General features: G+C 32.3%; 1 protein-coding gene across 2 annotated transcripts; it reads right to left on the bottom strand.

Moving 5' to 3' along the window:
• Window positions 1-11,775: 11,775 nt before the first annotated feature.
• Window positions 11,776-19,339, bottom strand: Hyccin (PI4KA lipid kinase complex subunit hyccin). Of its 2 annotated transcripts, XM_089634545.1 has the most exons (9): window positions 19,303-19,339; window positions 19,129-19,180; window positions 18,640-18,805; window positions 17,661-17,826; window positions 15,859-15,953; window positions 14,886-15,103; window positions 14,120-14,391; window positions 13,889-14,005; window positions 11,776-12,901 (listed from the first exon to the last, which is right to left on the bottom strand). In XM_089634545.1, the coding sequence occupies exons 2-9, from the start codon at window positions 19,134-19,136 to the stop codon at window positions 12,375-12,377; spliced, it is 1,569 nt and encodes a 522-aa protein (XP_089490671.1). In that variant the 5' UTR covers window positions 19,137-19,180; window positions 19,303-19,339; the 3' UTR covers window positions 11,776-12,374. The 2 variants fall into 2 exon arrangements, with proteins under 2 accessions (XP_089490671.1, XP_089490670.1); XM_089634544.1 differs by having other exon boundaries at window positions 19,129-19,336.
• Between the last annotated feature and the right edge of the window lie 176 nt (window positions 19,340-19,515).

Below are 19,515 nucleotides of genomic sequence, written 5' to 3' on the forward strand. Positions count from 1 at the left end.
GGCTCGGTAGAACTTCTAACAGGGCCTATAAATTCTACTGATCCCTCAACATAAATATTTAAAAAATCTTTCGTTATCCTACATGTATTCAAAATGACCGACTTTTGCATCTTTATATATAAATTTTTTGATAGATCTAATACGCCTAAATTTTTAATGAGAGAGCTGGGTATAATGCCAGTAGCCGAAATAACTAATGGTAATATTTTTATAGTTTGAGAATGCCAAATTATTTTTATAAAATAATTAAGAGTATAATTCATTTTACAATCATAATCGTTGGCATGAGGCTAAAAATTAATAAATATAAATAATCAAAGAGCATGACTCACCCCTATGAAAAATTAGTGGGTCGGTTTTATTTTTACATTAAACGAAACTGTTACGATGATTTAATGATGAGTTAAAAATTGTAGGTAATCAAACAATGAATTCTAATATTGCACATCATTACGAGATTATACGTTTGGGCGCCAGTTCCATATAATGAAGACGAAACGAAATTTATCATTATGGTAAACCAATTTAAAATAAAAAAAATAAAATCTAAAGGAATGAATGCATGATGTAAAATCTCACGTATCTGTGTCAACCCGCGGAGCTCTTCTCTGTAGGCTGTTCGTCAGTGTCGCCAGATATAAGGCGTCCGAACCAAATAATAAAAATAATGGGGTAATTAATTATCTCGTTACAACTTGTGGGAAAAATTAACCCCCGTTTATTCTATTCACTAAGAATAAGTTGTGAAAAGAAAGTAAATGCTCATACGCTTTTAGCAGCAGGCCACTTGGCGGCTGGTCACACGGCCAGCAACATTTTGTGAGTATTGTATGTATTAGATTTTTTATCTATATGTACTATTCTAAACTTAACCGAGGCAACCCACAGGGAGATGCAGCACACCGCAACTACACGGTCTACCGCTAGTGCGTATAAGGCCTGCAAGAAAGCGGTCTACCGCTAGTGCGTATAAGGCCTGCAAGAAAGCGGTCCATTAGACTGCTCACCTAGCATCCTTCCCACCTATTTATTTTTAACAAAAAAGAATGTAGATAAAGAAACATTACTGAGTTACGAATAATCTAACAATATTTGAAAATCTCCCACTTCGTTCAGCGGAAGATGTTGCTTGTGCAATGATGGAGGACTTAGCCTTGTGAGGGATTGAATCCACGATGACTGGGTGAGAACTCAACATATTTATTAGCTCGGAAACTGACTGTTTTATTTTTATGTAACAAGACGACATGCTTATGGGTATAAAAACAATGCAACGCCAACTCTATCTTATAGATATATAGTCTATAACACCCTAGTATAGAAGTAAAAAAATAAAATGTTACCAGATTGCATGTTAAAAAGTGTTTGTATTAATAGTACAATCCATGGCTATCATACGAGAAGTTGCAATGATTTTAGCCTTCCTAAGACAAATTTATCGGCAACACAAAATAATATTTATTATAAAGGTTTTAAAATGTTCAATGAACTCCAATGTAAATGTTAAGGAAGCTAAAAGTCTTGCAGCTTTTCGTGTGTTATGTCTCAATGTTAGTATTAATTATGTTTGAATATATAGGTAATAGAATAGCATTGCAGTAGTTTTAGAAAAGGTATATACAAGACATAAAATGTAAAATTTTATAGCTAAATAAAAAATGTACTAAAAAATTATATATAGAATTGCACACCCTAGAAAGCGAGTGGATTGTTTCAGTAAAATTAGAAATTTGTTTGTGCAATGCATTATGTATTTGATAGTTTGGCTTGAATAACTGAAACCGCCCGGTGATTTTGCACAAAAACGGCGCTATACAAATCATCCAAATAATAATAATTATCCTTCGCTAACCGAGTCCCTATGTGGAAAAACAGCGTAATGTGTAAAAGTGAGTTCTGAGATATGGGCTGTTAAATATTTCAGTTGACTGTAGTGAGCATATACACATTAAAAGTATTATATATAATGTACTGGACACCTACGCCAGTGACATCGACTGTAAATGCCGGTTTCCTCTCGGGGGTACCTTAGGTAAGGATTTGTAAAGAAACACAACTTGCGAATGTCGTCGGACAACTGACTGGTTGTGCCAGTTGTTTGCATATTTATTGAGTTCAAATTCAACACGTGTTAATGTAATTCTTATCTATAAACAGGATGCATGAGAGCATTAAGGAACCAAGAAAAATAACCAAATATTAATTACTACGGTTAAATCCCATTTGACACATGATACGTGTCCGGTGATAAGCTTCAAAAAGGATTCGGTGTCGTAAAAATGTGTGATAACAGTAAATATTCATTTCCTTAATTATTTTTATAATTATTTATGTATATCCACCTGCTGTCCGGTACATATAACAATATAAATAAATAATAATTTAAACAATTTCAATCAATAGACAACACATGTTTTATGTATTTTAAACAATTTACTCATAAGTTTTGAGTAAAATAAAAGTAAAAGAAAAATACTATTTTTTTTAAATCAATATTTTTTTCATTTTATGAACAAAAATTTGCAACATATTAACAAATAATACAATGCAGATACAAAACTTTATCACCATAATAATGACGTATATTCCCAAACGCCGATCGCACAAACCGTCAATTTCAATATAATGGCCGGCTTGTCTTGACTTTACCGTTGTACGGAAAAAGAGTATGGCTTTATAATGTAACATACTTAGAGTAATATTATATTATGGCGTGTAACTTGCATAGATCTGCACAAAAATAGTATTATTTCGATAACGCTGTTTTTCCGCATGAGGGATCATTTGATGTTTGTGGAGCATAAAGGATTTATACAGCTAATTTGATATACCATTTTTGTTAATAATTTCATCTTGTTCGTGGGCTAGTCTATAGGTTTGTATATTTGATTGTAGGTATACAGGGTGTTAAGGGACATACTTGACTTATTTTAACCAGTGATTCCTGACATTATTTGGAGTAAAAAAAGTAAATGAAATTTTGGATAAGTGACATTTTTGATTTTTTTTTGTTTCAATTTAAAACATAAAGGTATTGATCAGTTAGGATAGTGGTGAGGGGTTGGTCGGTCACTAGACTGATTAACCAGTGACGACATGTGGAAGAAATTTTTTTTGTTTGTTTTGAAAAAAAAAAGTCAGGAATCACTGGTCAAAGTAAGTACGTCCCTTAACACCATATATAAATGACCGCAGCATCCATTCTACAAAAAAATCACCGACCGCCACTGGTGCTAACATAATTTAAAGTGTGATCAATAAAACAAAACCTTAACAGGATATTAACATTTATTTACAAATTTATAATACAGATCATTTTAAGTATTGCATAATAATATGTATAATAATTATTTTAATGAATATAATAAAAATGGACAAATTTTATTTATAGATTAATAACATAGAGCAAAAGCAAAACCATCACCCTAAGCTTTAACAATACTTTTTTTCATAATTTTTTTTTAATTTACGAAATTAATACCAATTATTTTGGAATGTAATTATTTTTTTCTAATAAAATATCTCACTACAACATTTCTCCCAAATAAGATAATTTATCTATTAAACCATGAAAACGTAAAGGCATGCGCGGTATCAATGATAACCCTCACTTCTTCCGGTATATTTTCGTATCGAGATTGGCCATCGAGGCAATGAGACAGCGAATACTAAGGTGGGGCTTAGAAAATCCCGGTAGCGGGCAGCAGACGCTGTTAAGTGGCACATACTGACTTGAGGTCGAATATGGCACGGCTTTCTTTAGAAACACTCCCTAACTTAACTGTTATAGCTGTGTGACTGGGATGTCAATACATATTATAGTTCTTAGGTCTCATATGGCAGAACTCCCATTATGTACACTCTTCTATAACAGATGGCCTCTCCGGATCATCTATATCCCGTATATTATACAATATATATTGATAATAAAAATTAAATAATAAACTAAACTTGAAGTTGAATCTTGAAAAGAAAGATGGAGTGTCGCTCTTCTGGCACATTTAAAAATTACAAACTACAAACATATTTGGCGATGCATAAAAACACGAGAAAAGTATACTAACAAGAATTTGTGGCCCACAGTAATGCTACAATCTTAAGGCTACGATGGTAAAACTATTAATTTATTATTGTAGTCAACAAAAATTTATTAGAATCCCTACACCAACACTTAATTAATCTGATTTTTTTTATAAATGAAATTGGCCTCTCCTTGGCATAGGAAGTAAAACGACAATTTACCTCAAGAATTTAATCTATGTGTTGGCTTTATTATCTAATGTAAATCTAATGGCGTGCAGATAATATAATACACCACCCAAAATATTAACCTCTTTTCTTCTGTATACGTGAACAATCCACGCCTCCAGTATCACGCGTTATCTATTTATCGTTCATAAATAAGTTGATATTCAAAATTAAAATCGTTATGCCAAAACTTTGATTTGAAATTTATATTTATGTAGAAAATCTGGACTGAAAATAAAAGTCAGACTGCGTAGTATATATGAATTCTTGGCTAACTTTTCGTTTTCAAAATCCATAAAATAATATACATCTGTTTAAAGCTTGTTACACACAAGGGATATAATATATACGGAAGGGAGGGGGGCAACGCTTGCCCAACGTAAATGTTAAGGAAGCTAAAACTCTTGCAGCTTTTCGTGCGTTATATTTCTATGTTCAGAAGTGCAAACATTAGTATGTAGGTAATATAATATTATTGTAGTGGTTTTAGAATAGGTATATACTAAATAAAAAACGTACAATTTTATAGCTAAATCAAAAGCTATAAAAATAATAAACAATTTCATGCAATAGTCACAGATTTATTATGTTGCTCTTCTGTGACGACTGTATGGGATTGTATGGCGAGCGATATTATGAGATACACCACTCCCTTGTGTGTAACAAGTCTTATACAAAAGAAAATATTTTATGGAAGACAAAGTTACAACCTTTAGCGTGCTAACATTACAGTCATCACATTTGTAATTACTAGTAAAGCCAAGTTTAGCCAGCCCACTGCTATTTTACTTCACAGTTATGGTTCGAAGAATATTTGCTTATATACAAATTGATGCCTATGTAATAAAATTATTATCAATTTCTATACATATTTTTCTTAAATAAAATAGAAGAGAAAAAAAATTAATAATGCATAACACCATTAAATTTATTTTGAATAATAGTAATATTATTACACGATCAGAATACTAGATTAAGATTAAATTTTTTCACTATTTTTGACATTCAAAAATTTCTACTAAGAACACTTGAATTATTATTTTCAATAAAGTATAGTCTCAGTAATCCGAACGGTCCAAAGAAATCCAGTAATCTGAACCATACGATGACGGGGGCGGATTAGACAATCAGTGAAGTGATTGCCTTTGGCTTACCAAGCGTCAACTGATTTTTGAAAATGAGAGCATCACAGAAGAAGAAGAATAAACACCTAACTTTGGAATGGACAGTCGAAAACAATGTGGGACCCAGATAATGTTTTTGCACCAATTGCGTGATAAAACATATCATCAGAAAACAATTTCAGATTTAAAAAAAAAAAAAAAAAAAATTAAAAATGCCTTAAATTACCATGCCTTGTATTACTATTAAATAAAAATTTCTTTTGCCTTTGCAACCGACAAAAAATTTCCAATTTGTGATGGGCCAGACTAGCAAAGCTCTTATGATACCGTGGTGACTTACAGGTTGAAACACTTGCGCATGAAGGTACCCTACATAAGCAGCGCAGGTTCCATAGACACCGGTTCCGTTCCCAAGATCACATTTGTTTTTCGTCAGGATTTTTTCAAAGACAAACCCATGCTCATCTGAAGTAAAAAAAATAAGGGTTATTGATGAATAATATGCATAAAGTTTGTTTTATTTCTTAAAAGTTTCCAGTAATCCGAAAATTCGTTTAAGCTGAACATGCTTGGTTTGAAATTGTTTGGATTATATGGAATATACTGTATTAGTTTAACAGTGGTTACTGATTCTCCGGGTAACATATATTATTATTACAATATTAGTAGACATCGGATTACATGCACTATCAATGCCAAAATATGCACTAACAATGCCAAAAAATATCCAAAACTGGTTCCTCAGATAGATTTATAATTCAAACAGCTCATATTTTAAACGACTGGAATATGCATTAATGTCACAAAAGGGCTCAAATACTCACTAACAACAAAAAAGGCTCAAATATGCACTAACCACCAAAAAGGCTCAGATATCCATTATGCATATTATGCAAATGCACATAATCCGATTTCTAATTATCAGATAGACATTAAGATTTTTTTTAAATTTCATAAAATAATTATTTTTAACATGAATAAATATATTTTCTAAAATATTTTACACATCCATTATTATGAAATATAATATGATGCTATCTAAATATTTCAACAGCAAAGGTAACAATCTAAAATTATCATCATCACTCACATATCCAAAAGAGTTATCTCAAACACTTTACAATAATATTAGAATAAATGACTAGAAACATTTTTAAAAGCAAATAGTGTGGACTATTGATGTTAATCATTATTGAAATATATTACTCTTTATATACAATTTTGATAAAAACAAAGAAAGTTTAATAATACTAGGTGTAATTTAATGTTTTACCCGTGAAATACATAATTTACATTAGCTCAAGTACATCCGTTACCTTCTTCCCCCAAGGTCCACCAGAACATGTTTTATATTATTATTAATGTTTTATAATTAAACCGTTAACGGTTTCTAAAAATTCTTAAAAGGATCTACTATAAATAGATGGCAGTGAACTTCTATAAGTATTACTCGTATGGTTCTATTCATTTTAATATTAAGTTCTTGCCTCCAATTCAATTGCACAGTTAAATAAACATCTGGTTGGCCGGATAGCGGCGTTACATTCAACTTAAGACAAACACTTAAATAGTAGAGAAATAATGTTCTGAATGTTTATATTAATTTATTAGGTTTAAAAAAATATAAATAAATCACACAACATTTAAACTTTAACCGGTCAGCAACGTAAGCAGATATACACGATAAAATAACGATAGCAGTCAAGTACAATAAGCGTGTTTACACGTCAACGCGTGTGTTTCCACAAAAATCGTCATAACTCCGTTATTCTTCTAGTGACATCCCTAAAACAAAAAGTAGAATATTCGTATTGAATGAAGCTTTACATCTCTATTCAAAGTTATCCATAGAAACCCGTAAAAAGACCTACTCTGTGGAAGCAAATTTTACCCGCCAAATCGTAAAACGACGCCAAGAAAGCCGTTTGACGTGCCGACCCGCCTCGCAAGTTTAATTATTTTTTTAAAAATATATTTTGTATGAAATGGTCAAAAAGTGAAGTGACAGAATTGTTTATTGTACATTTGTACGATGAAATAAGTGTTTTTTTTTTACATTATCCGTGATTTTAGTATCGTTTTTACATAAAACATTACAGGTGAGTCATTTTTACAATTTTTTCATGTTTCCATTCTAAATTTAAATATTTACAAATGTTAATATTTATTTATGATACAACAATTTGAAAGCCTATTTTGTAACCTTTCTAAAACAGTTTTTACTATTCGGCTCCGTTCAGTAATGTTTCATTTATAGAGCTTTGATTGTGAGGCGGTAATAACACAACGTTTTCGTGAAATTGACATTTCGGTAAAGACATCTTAGCTTCAAGTTCGCGAAAAGTCGGAGGGGTTAAACAAAAAGGCAAGTCATACATACTATGCACTACAAATTTACTAAATGACTAGCTAAAAACTTTTTTTTTGACTTGAAGTTCATGTCAGCATACATATTTGGCGGCATCACTGAATGAGCTAAAAGCTCAAAATTTACAAATACCAAAATTCTACTAGCCAGTTTGTGAGTCTAATAAATGCATACGAGAATAGAAGCCAGTTAACCTATGGGTTGCATTCAAGTGCTAATAATATTTTTTTAAACTGTGAGCAGATAAAACATTACTGAATGGTAACACACCGGACGGTATTGAGGGTTGCTTTGTTTGATCTAAATTTCAATATTTTAAGAGTTTTTTTGTTTTAAATAAGGATTTGTTTATGAACATAATTTTACTGCATGCAATCTTACAAAAATTTTTTTTTTTTAACTTCGAGAATAAACATGACATTTTTTCCGTTGACAAATCATTATGTTTAAAAAAATATATGATAATCAATTAAAAATTCAGTTTTAGTAAGGGGGATTGTGTTCTAACACATAAATTCTCTAGAACACGAAACCACATACAGCGTGATATAACACTGGACGCAAATCTCAAAAGAGAAAATCGTAAAAGCAGAATGAAAATGTTGTGTGAAAAATGTAAAGCCTACCCTTTTCATTCACGAAATTAACACTGTTTTAAATTATTTCAGACTAAATCAAAGTATTTTTTTAGTTGTTTTCGTATTCTTCCTTAGTAAAACTCAATTTTGCACACATATAAATTGGTTTTATTTAAATTTTGAAAGGAATTTTTATGAAAAAATTTATTTTGGTTTGTATGACCTTTATTTATATTCCTGACGATCACGATGGTCCGGAATATAAATACACACAGAGAGAATATAATTCAAAGGAGAGTTTACTCAGAAAATTGGATTTCCGAATATTTATAATATTTTTCTGTGCATGTATGGGATTTAATTATTCTAAAAATAACAGAATTCCAGAAAAAAAACCTATTTTTTTCTTCAGGTCTGAGAGGGATATTCCAGCAAAATGAGTCAAATGAAATAATTCATAAATTCACAATTGCTAAAAACCCGTCTCAAATTTGGCTTAAAACAAAGCAGCACACGTCTCTACCGATATTGCACTAATCGTTGATTGCGCCTGAATGCCGAACAAGGCCGTTTGTACCGACGCGGGAGGTTTGAAACGAGCTGAAGAGGAAAATGTGTCTCGGTTGCTTTAAATCCTTACCCAAGAAAAACAAATAATTATTTTTAATATGTCATCGCCGTAGATTTCAAGGGAGCCAAGTCACAAAATCATAAAGCTGAGAAAACAGCAGACAAAGATTTTTTGGTGACATAAATGTAACATATTATTTGTTATAACTTTTTATTATTTGTTTTTAAAGACAGAACAGTGAGACTGAACACAGATACTTTGTAGTGTTATCTTTTTATTATTTTGGTTGAATAACTACAAAAAATATTATTTTGGAAATTATGTGTGTAAATACCTCACTGGATAGGATATAGGATAGCACACTGGGGTGATAGTCAAAAGAGTTAGGCCTAAGTGCCTGCATGTTTAATGGTTTCAAAATGTTTTTGTGTACTTAACTCATTTTCGCCAAATTAGTGGCTTGGCTCCCTTGACATCTACGGCGCCGATATTTCAAGAGATATGAATGGGGAATTTTACAAATGAATTTCGATTCCGTAACGTGCTAGTACGTAATACAGTGAGGACTCAAACTTTCAAATGAAAGGGCGGTCCCGCATGAGAGGCAGGATGATGAAATTACTTAAGTTGCTTCCTGTGGCCTGAGGGTTGGCCAAGAGGAAAATATTGCTGTAAAAGATTTTTTTTTGTGTATTTAATAAGTTTTCATTCTCCCTTACATGTTTATTTTCAGAGAGTGTGGGACGAGGCGTGAAAAACTCTATAGTTTTTATAAAAAAATGAGTTATGCATTCTTCATGGGGCGCGGTCAATAATGAGCAAACCCGGCATCTTTTTCAAAGAAAACCACAAGGTAAAAATATCTTAATTTTACAAATAGGACATCTAGTATTTTATCTGTTCTGATCATATTAGTGTAATACATTTTTTTGGCCCAATATTAGCCCAAGATTGTTAGCTAACTTTCATTATTTGTTGAATACATATGCATATTTTGATGCAGATTTTTATAAAAAAATGTTTACACCGCATTTTTAATTTTGATTGTTCTTTTGGCTGCCATTTTGTATACCTCAGGCTTGTTGCCTTTGATTATGTCTAAGTGGATATATTTTATAATGTTGGTATTCAGCATTAACATTAGATAATAATGTAATATTTGTTAATTTAATAAATGTGAATATTTTCAAATTACGCTAATATAGAAATCTTTAACAATGGACATACATATTTAATATTTGTGAATAAGAAAATATTTTAATTACATATCTATACTATTGCTTATAAAGTTTGATTACACATTTTAGTACTATATTTTATAAGAAACATAATTAATAGCTAATAATAAATAATGTTATGCATCAGAAAATTCGCAATGAATTCTTGTAATATTGAAAAGTAAATGAAATCAATATACTAGAAGTAATAATAGAAAAGTGTTACAAAAATAGAAAATATGCCCTTTCCAACATGAACAATCCAATATAAATCGGTGTATTTTGTAATGTATAATATTTATTATATCAGACGTAAGTTAATGAAAACACAAAGGCCACACAGCTACAGGAAAATCAATTTAAATATATTCAAATAAAATAAAATAAAATTCCAATTTTGAAAATGATGCTGCCTTTTTAAAATTGGCTTTCACCCCAAGACAAAAGTTACGGGAAGATGCACAGCCGAAATTAGTAATTTTAATACTTTAAAACCAATTTCTGACACACTACAATGTATGTAAAAAGAGAGAGAGAAGGAATCCTTATAAAACTTGGAGAAATAGTCCCCAATTCCAATTAAATTAAATAGTGTTTGTTAAGATTAGTACCTATCTATAATATAATATTTCAACATAAAATTATTTTAATTGTCATTTTAAAAATTAGAACTGATTTGTGAGGAATTTAGACTATTCCCAGCGATGTATTTTATTTAGATGAGATACAAAGCGAAAAAATGTGTTCTACTTTTTACCTCCAATTAGTCCAATTTGCCCTCCAACTCTGTAACGCCGAAAGACCGGAAAATATCGAATCCGGTCCCCACATGCTGCTCGCGTGGTGGATTACGTTTCAACGAGATATTAAAACATAATCCCACCTCTATCACTATTCTGTGCTTTTTCACGGGTCTGCGCTAGTATAGAATAAAGATGGACACAAGAAATGCCATGTGGGCGTGTTTAAAAAGTGTAAGTTAAATTTCAAATGCAGAACTGTGTTTCACCATCATTATCAAATTCAAATGGGATGGCGATATAAAATCTCAGGCAAGTGTAAGAGCAAAGCGCATGCTAAATGGGCTAGAACCAAAATGTACTAAGTCAGTGGCAACATTGGTTTCCATTCAAATCTGTGTATATGGAAGGCATTTCAAGTGTGCTTTATTCAATGGCTTTAAACCAGAGTATTTTTTTCTTGATTTTAAATAAAAATATATTATGAAAATAAATGTGTGTGGCCATTACAATATTTGACTACAATTTAAATAAAGCACAACTAGAATACATATTTAATGAATTGTGAAATATTTACAATCATTATTTTTAATTTAACTAAAATAAATAACTTTGTATACACCACTCTTTAATAAAAAAAGGATCAAATCAATTTTATCCTTTTTGATTAAATACTGGTGTACACTAAGGACGGGTTGTTTCGGAGAATTTGAACAATTCATCAAATTTCAACGTTCATTTTCGGGTTCTGTGAAAGTCCTATTCAAGTTCAGTTATTATATCATTGTAGGCTAGTTGCTTGACAAAACTGAAATAAAAACAGAACTTGAAAAAATCTTTCACAGAACTTGAAAATGAACGTTGAAATTTAATGAATTGCTCAAATTCTCCGAAACAACCCGTCCTAAGTTATTTACTTTATTTAAAAAAAATTAAATTACCAAATTGATCAATTGATCAAATCAATTTGATCTTTTTTATTTTTGGAATAACTTGATGAGTAAAACCTCAAATTGTAATATTTAATCGTTGAAGACACTATTAGCAACTCTCAATCTTTTTCTGTTTCAAATACTCGTTTGAGAGTTGCTAATAAATACACATTGTCTTCAATGATTAAATTGATCCTGGTTTTATTAAATACTGGTATATACAAAGTTATTTACTTCATTTAAATTAAAATGAAGCCACAAAGAGAATATGCAATTATAGAAGAAGAAATTATTATTTATTTTATTTGATTAACGGCGCATTCTCACCTGATCTATTCTATGAATCTCTATGGTCAATTTATAGAACAAAAGTGAAGTTCATTCATCTTTGAGTTTCTATTCCATGGAAAACCTGTTCTCACAGAATAGATCAGGTTAGTTCCCGGCTTAAGTAAAAATGATGTATGTTTTATAATTAAGTGTAAGTTTAAGAATATTATGTGTGAATTTTTTTCAAAGAGCGATTTATTTGTAATACATATAACAACAATCCATATAATATGGAAATATCTTATACCATTCTGGATAAAAACAATCTAAACAGAGCTGACTTGCATAGTAGCTAGTCGCACAGCCGCCGTATCCAAGTCTAAGGAATCAGACGTCATCTGTGAATGGCTGTCCGAACTATCCCCGCTATTCTGCAATGAATTGGAAACTAGCGAAACCTTTTCTTCATTTATTATATTACAAGTATTGTCCATATCGTTTACAATCTTCTTCTGCAGCAGAGGACTGGGGTAATCTCCATTTTCCCCGTTGGTAGCGGCAGTGGCCAGGAGAGAACTCTTGCTGTGAGTCTTGATGATGTCTTTGGGAGGCTGACACTTTTTACTATTCTCCGGAGTAGAGTTATTTTTAATTAAAGCAATTTTCTCTTTCATTTCCTTTTCTTTGGTTTTCTTCCCTAGTCCAGGGAACGACGGTAGTTTGGACTTGGAGTTTCTAAAAGATGTGTTCCTCTGGTTTGTGGTGGCTTCTGTTTCATTTTCTTCGGTTATCGAATTCAAGCCGTCACCCGCCTCCGCGGGATTGGTTCCCCCCACTTGTATCGGAATATCATCTGAAAATTTCAGGATTTGGTTCAAACAATGTTCACAGCAAATTAGTATTAAAATTTGTAAAACTGATTTTATTTATTCATAAAATATTGTAGTCTGGTTATAAATTACACTGTATCTACATGATTTTATGTTATAAGTGAATAAATAGCTGCAAACACGAATGTATGAGTAAAATTCAACAATGCATAATTATTTCAATAAATAGATGTAGATTACTCACTACATCTAAAATAATTGATTTTGTAATTTTGTAACAGTAAATACATGCACTGCAATTACAGAATGGGTTAAAATAAGTTTTATTATGTAAATAGAAGCCGAAAAATATCAATATACAGGGTGATTGGGGGTAAGGTGCGCTAACTTCGGGCGGATTCTACATGATGGTAGAAGTAAAAAAGATATACATATTAGATATTTAATTTCGAAAAAACTTATTTTTACTTTTTTACTTGAACTATCATGTAGAATCACCCCCCTAAGTTAGCGCACCTTGCCCCCGGACACCCTGTAGAATAAATATTATGTAGAAAAGAGATCTACATAAGAGTTTAAAAAAAATATACAGTTTTTAAATTAAAAACATGTGTCTTCACAAATAACAATGATCTAATCAATCTAATCGAAAGCAGTGCAGCTGAGAAGAAAAAAAAGAACTTCAACTAAAAGCATGACTTATTGAAATTAAAATTCTCAATACCTGACTGGACAAGAAAAGCCATGCAGAAAATTTATAGGAAAAAAAACAATTGGAATTTCAGTCATCTTTTATAACCTGCAAGTGGAGATGATTTTTTTTTGCATTTAATAAGGAAACAAATAATCAGAGTGCAAAAAACCAAAGGTGTATAAAATAATATTGAAAAATAATAACATCACCAATTCAAGCAATACTAATAAATTTCGGTCTGCCAAATATTCCTAACTTACATAAAACACGATTATTCTTAGATATACTAGTGTCTATAATTGTAATTGAATCATACCTGGTAACTTTTTAGTCCTGAAAGATGCATTTGTGATCATTGATTTGGAGACCGTCACCGTGGTGGTAGCTGGGGATAGCGCAACGCTTATTCCCATTGGACCGTCGCAAGGTTGTCCTGGAATAATTAAATAATATCACGTCATATAATTGTATCTCATTGATAAATAAATATGCTGGGTAAAGAAAAGCAGATGATGAGAAAGTGTTTTCAAAAATAAGTGTGAAATACCTGAGGGATTTGCTTGCAAAGAATTGGTCACCGCTCCCGTCACCAGCAGGACATCCGGATAACCCTCGTACGAAGCTCTGGCTGCAATATCGTTGACCGCCTCAAGAGCCAGCGTGTAGAACTCGTTGAACATGGCAAAATATGCCCCATGGACCAGCTCCAGCAGCAGCTGTGAGGATACGGGTATTCTGGGAGGCAACCCCAGACCTGGACGATGGTCGTGAGTGTTGAAACCTTTCGAGCTTAGGTTGTTGAAGCCTTGTGTAACCAATCTGCCAAATTTCTAAGTAAATTTTAACAATGATTTAAGCAACATGTCTTTCGTGGTTGTTTCGTGAGTAGTGCTGCTCTTCCTTCTACTTCTTGAGCCGATGCTTTGGACATTTTTTAAATGTCCGTCATCAGGGCAGATGTTAACGTTAAAAAGGAACAGATTGCGAAAAACAAATCTTGTTTATCCATGATTTTAGGTTGCAATTAATAAAAAGTATTAAGTTCACCTGAATATTTAGTGTGGTGAACGTATGTCTGTCGGTATGAAAGAGACAGGCATATCTGAGTGAGACGGCATGACCGAGACGTATAAAAAGGTGTGTCTGTTGTAACTCGTCCTCTTTTCAATAACATCTCTAATATTGTCCATTGTATAAATACTTAAAGCAACCTAAATAAAACCAAATAGTACGGAGTACACAAACGTATTTTATTAACAAGTTATCTGGGTGATCGGCACGGAAGATCACTACAATAATCACAAATAACTAACCTGCAAGCGATGATACAATGTTGTCTCAAGGCCGATTTGGGTAGCAGGCTGAGATGACGATTGAAGACAAAGAGCAGAGCAGTCATGACTTTGGCTCTGTTTTGGGCGTTCAGGGCTTCCACTTGTGGCAACGGGCCCCAGCTCACTAGCTTCGTGTTGCACTCTTCCCAACGCCGAAGGGAAATCTCCGTGAGGAAGGCAGGTGCCAAAGTTAATGGCTGAAGAAATAAAACTTGATAAAAAAATAATTTAAAACATAATTTCCTTTGGAAGTACATCTGTCAATGTTTCTGTCTTGTCTGCTCGTGAAGTTTTGAAAATTGGAACTGACGTAACCTAAAATCTTGAGGAAATTATCAAATTAAAAAAGAAACTTATCAAATCTAGACAAGTAGTTGAGTAGGCCATTTTTAACCTCTAGGAGAATCTGGCCGCACAGTGTAGGTCTGCAAAAAACTATGCTTAAAGGAGTATGGACGTAGACCATGCGGCGGAGTTTTTAGGAATCCTCTTAATTATAATATTAAACTAGCAGTTAAAAACCCGCTCCGCGGAAAACACGGAGCAGGAAGGAGTTAATGAATAATAACATGTTCAATTTAGGCATAATAAGAATGACAGTTGTTGAATAAATTAAATTGTACATATTTGTTATGGATTCTTTCAAATGAAACACTATTAAACTGATATTAACTGTTACTGTATCTAATAGATAAGAACTAAATTAATTAGAAAACACGGTATTCCTAGCCACTCGTTTGGCAGTTGATATTTAATTCACTTCTTATTTTAAAGTTTAACTGGGTTAGTTAATAAATAAATAAATGTTATTTTAATAGAATATAGTTACGAAAATAACTAATTAGTCATAACAGACAGTCAAATTACATGTTTGAATATCATTTTGGCCTTTTTAAGTGGCTGGGGGGTACAGCTTTAAGGTTATAAAAATAAACAGAAACTTTCCACTAACCTCATGATAGATGGAAGCCTGTGCAAGAGACGGTAACCTAAATGAAAATACTTTAGGCTTTCCATTTTCATCCATTACCTCCAAATTGTACAGACCTTTAAAAAACACATTCAAAATTAATGCTTGTGGGCTTTTACATAATATAATAAAAATAAAAAAGAAGAATTATAAATGTAGTTAAATACATCATGAGTTTAAAAAAAAACAGTTTCCGTGATAGGGGTAATAAGACTGAAAAGATTAGGAACCGCTGCATTACATGATATTAGTATACTGTTGTCAGTATTGTCATTAATGTTGTGAGAATCCCGCACAAGAAGCTTTTAATGTAATGGATTTGAAAAGAAAATCAAGTGTTACTATCATTTTGGTGCTCGGTACAAAGAAACGAGTGAAGTGTAAACGACGGGTAAAGGACTGACATCTGAAAAAAGAAAAATTCTCACATTTGAATTTAATGGACGAAATTTTGCTGACTGATCCACACGACTAAAAATTATTTTAGGATTAGCGATGAGAATTTCAACAAATTACTAGATATGGTTACTCCATATATTTTGAGACAGCCTGATTTCTCTTGACCGTATTTTTGTAGTCCTTGTGAATCTTGTTCCACAGCGTGGATGTGAATCTTGTTCACGTGTTTCATACGCCTCTATAAATGTTGCTAGGAGGTTTTCCTTTTCTCGACGGAGGTGCGTCATCAATGTCCGGCATAGCTGATGCTTCAGAGCACTGTGCTCTGCAGACAAGGCAGCACCGTCTTCCATGAAATACTGACGTACTGATTCGGCGTACACACACGCCAGTACGCGCACCAGTATCCCCACCACTTTTCGGACACGCCCCAATACTGATAGGCCGTTCCAAATATCTAGATCAGTAATGTTGTCAGTACATCAGTATTTGCCATTACATGTGTGTAATGGGGGTATGACAATTACTCTACATTCATTATAATAGTTCCCAGAAAATAGCCAAAACAAAATATTGAATTCATTGTTAGTGCAATATAAATATTGATTTCGATGATTACCCACATGCATAAAACATTAATTATTTTAAAAATATCGTTTTCATAAAATTCTTATTGAATTCATGCAGCAACAGTCAATAAAAAAATAATATATCCAAAATAACCTCACTTTTTCAAGACAGGAATTTTAAATCTCAGTCTGGTGAAATGCAACATTATCAGTTCTTTAAGAGCTCAGTTAAAGATATTTTTTATTAGTACCAACTCGAATCAAAGCTTTTACAGTCTTTAAAAATATCATCAAGTGAAGTGAATAGACTAGCCCTTCTTCCACAGGGATGTGTACTCACGTCGCAAACAACTTGTCACGCACAGTCCGTAGATGTCATTACTGAAATCACGAGCCCCGCCACCTATCACTGTTAAATTCTCGAAACGTCAAAACTAGAAGTATTTCATAACCTCACTCACAACCAAAAATACTTATGGCAGCTGTCATTTTTGTATGCCGTCATTCTTTGTTGACTATTTTGTTCCTAGCATTGATCTAAAGCACACGCATTGTTACAAAATGTCTGACATGAGTGATGCCATATTTAAAGTCTTGATGATATGAGAGGCGACGACCTCGCCCGGCTGGTAGCAGGAGACTGGCATCACCACAAAAGTTAAAAAATGTCAGGAACGCGTGCCTGTAAACGAACCGCGCAGATGCATGGCGGTAGTCGCCAAGACTCTTAAATCGCAGAATCGTGGAAGAAGGGCTTAATACATAAGAGTATGAATGTATTAAGCTTTAAAAAACGTATTACAAAATATAACATACCAATCAACAAGGTTTCAATGCATTTGTGATTATTTTTCTCACTATTGACAATGGCATTCAGGTATATGAATATAAAGGTGGGAAGAAACTGCAGGGCGAAACGTTGTAAACTACTTTCGCGCGATCTATAAAATCCAAATAATTGAGTGCAGATTGGCTCCAGCAACTAGAAAGAAATAAATACAAATTAATTCATGCAGAAAAGTAACAAAGATTCGTTACTTTTCTGAAAAAAAGCATGCACGCACTTCAAGGTAACCTACACCTCCTCAATGAAGGACACATTTGTTTCTATGAGAAAACTTAAGCTTGGATACTTTTAGAATAAATCCCTGACGGTTGAAAAAAATAACCAGAGCTTAAATCCAAATACAAATTTTGCATGTAAAAAAACAACCGCATGAGCCATGATCAAAGATGTTTCAATCATTAAAGCAACCCTATTCTTAAAATTATTCTATTAAAGTATTCAACAGTCTTCCACTTGAAACAAAAATTGAGGAAAATAAAAATAAATTCAAACACAAAATAAAAAAATGGATTAGAACAAAAAAGACAATATTTCCAAAATTCTATAACATAAGAGAATAAAACATATACACGCAACACAAAAAAATGTATAAGGCAAGCGGCACGCACAACCACATAGATCATTGTAAGTGCCGATTTCCATTCCCTTCTAATGTTTTTATTTTGGTGTGAGAATTGGATTTTGATTTCTAATCTTTATTTATGGTGTAAATTTATCTTTATTTTAATGTTGTTTTTTGTTTTTGTTTAAATGTATAAATTCGTATATTTTAAAATGGGGGCCTCAGCACGGGTGAACAACCCAGTGAGGCCAACGTTGCTGAATTGAAATGTGAAGTACTGTAGAGTAATGTATCAATAAAAAAAAATAAAAAATAAAATAAAAAAATAAAAATAGTACTTTATATATTTCTTAGGTAGTGCAACCGTTAAAAGATTGTTTTGTTACCTCTGGGTGTTTTGTTCTTTCATCTAAAATGGTGTATATTGCTTCTACGACATCCTGGCTTTGGTCGTGTTCTGCTGCAAAGCTGTGGAGCTCTGCTGGGTCTAGTGCTGCCCAGTCTGCCAACCATTCTACAACTACTTGCTCTCCCATTGAACTGCGATACGAACTAAAAAATAAATGCATGAGTCATCTTAAATTAAAAAGTAAAAGAATCCTTATACTTATTATTTAAATATATTGGGTACATCACAAGATAAACAATTTGTGTGTACATTTTATAAATGTATTATGTATGCTAGTAAAGAAACATTGCCTGTTGAATCTCAGATCGCAACTCATTAAAATTCGAACCATTGCGAAGAATAGAGAAGTTCCATAGGTAAACAATAAGTGTAATATTCAAGGTAATGTATATATTATGCAAAATGTTTTAATTGTAGGGTAATTATTTGGTACAACTAATAATTATTGCTATATGCTTATACTAACCGTGACATCTAATGAGCAATATCAGTAGATTAAAAAAGCTCAAATAATAAGCCTGGCAAAACAAATTGGAAAAATTACAAAAACATTATTGAAAGACAACACTCAATGATCAGATACGAAAACATTTTAAAAAAAAACTCATTTCAATGCGAAACAGTGCAAATTATGACATACGCTCTGACAGATTTGACATGAAGCACGAATAATAATCTTTACAACTTACAACTACTTTACACTTCGTCCCTTCGGGGCTGCCAGTGCGTATATTCTAAAATACTCATAATAGATATTCAAATTCCCCACAAGTTTCTTTACCCCAAAAACGAAAAAAAATCTGTCGAAATTAGCATTATTTTTTTATTATCTAGTCATTTTCGGATTTTTTCT

This window comes from Hesperophylax consimilis, chromosome 8 (genome assembly GCF_061612785.1).
Source record: "Hesperophylax consimilis isolate HC1 chromosome 8, BYU_Hcon_1.0, whole genome shotgun sequence".
Taxonomy (NCBI): domain Eukaryota; kingdom Metazoa; phylum Arthropoda; class Insecta; order Trichoptera; family Limnephilidae; genus Hesperophylax; species Hesperophylax consimilis.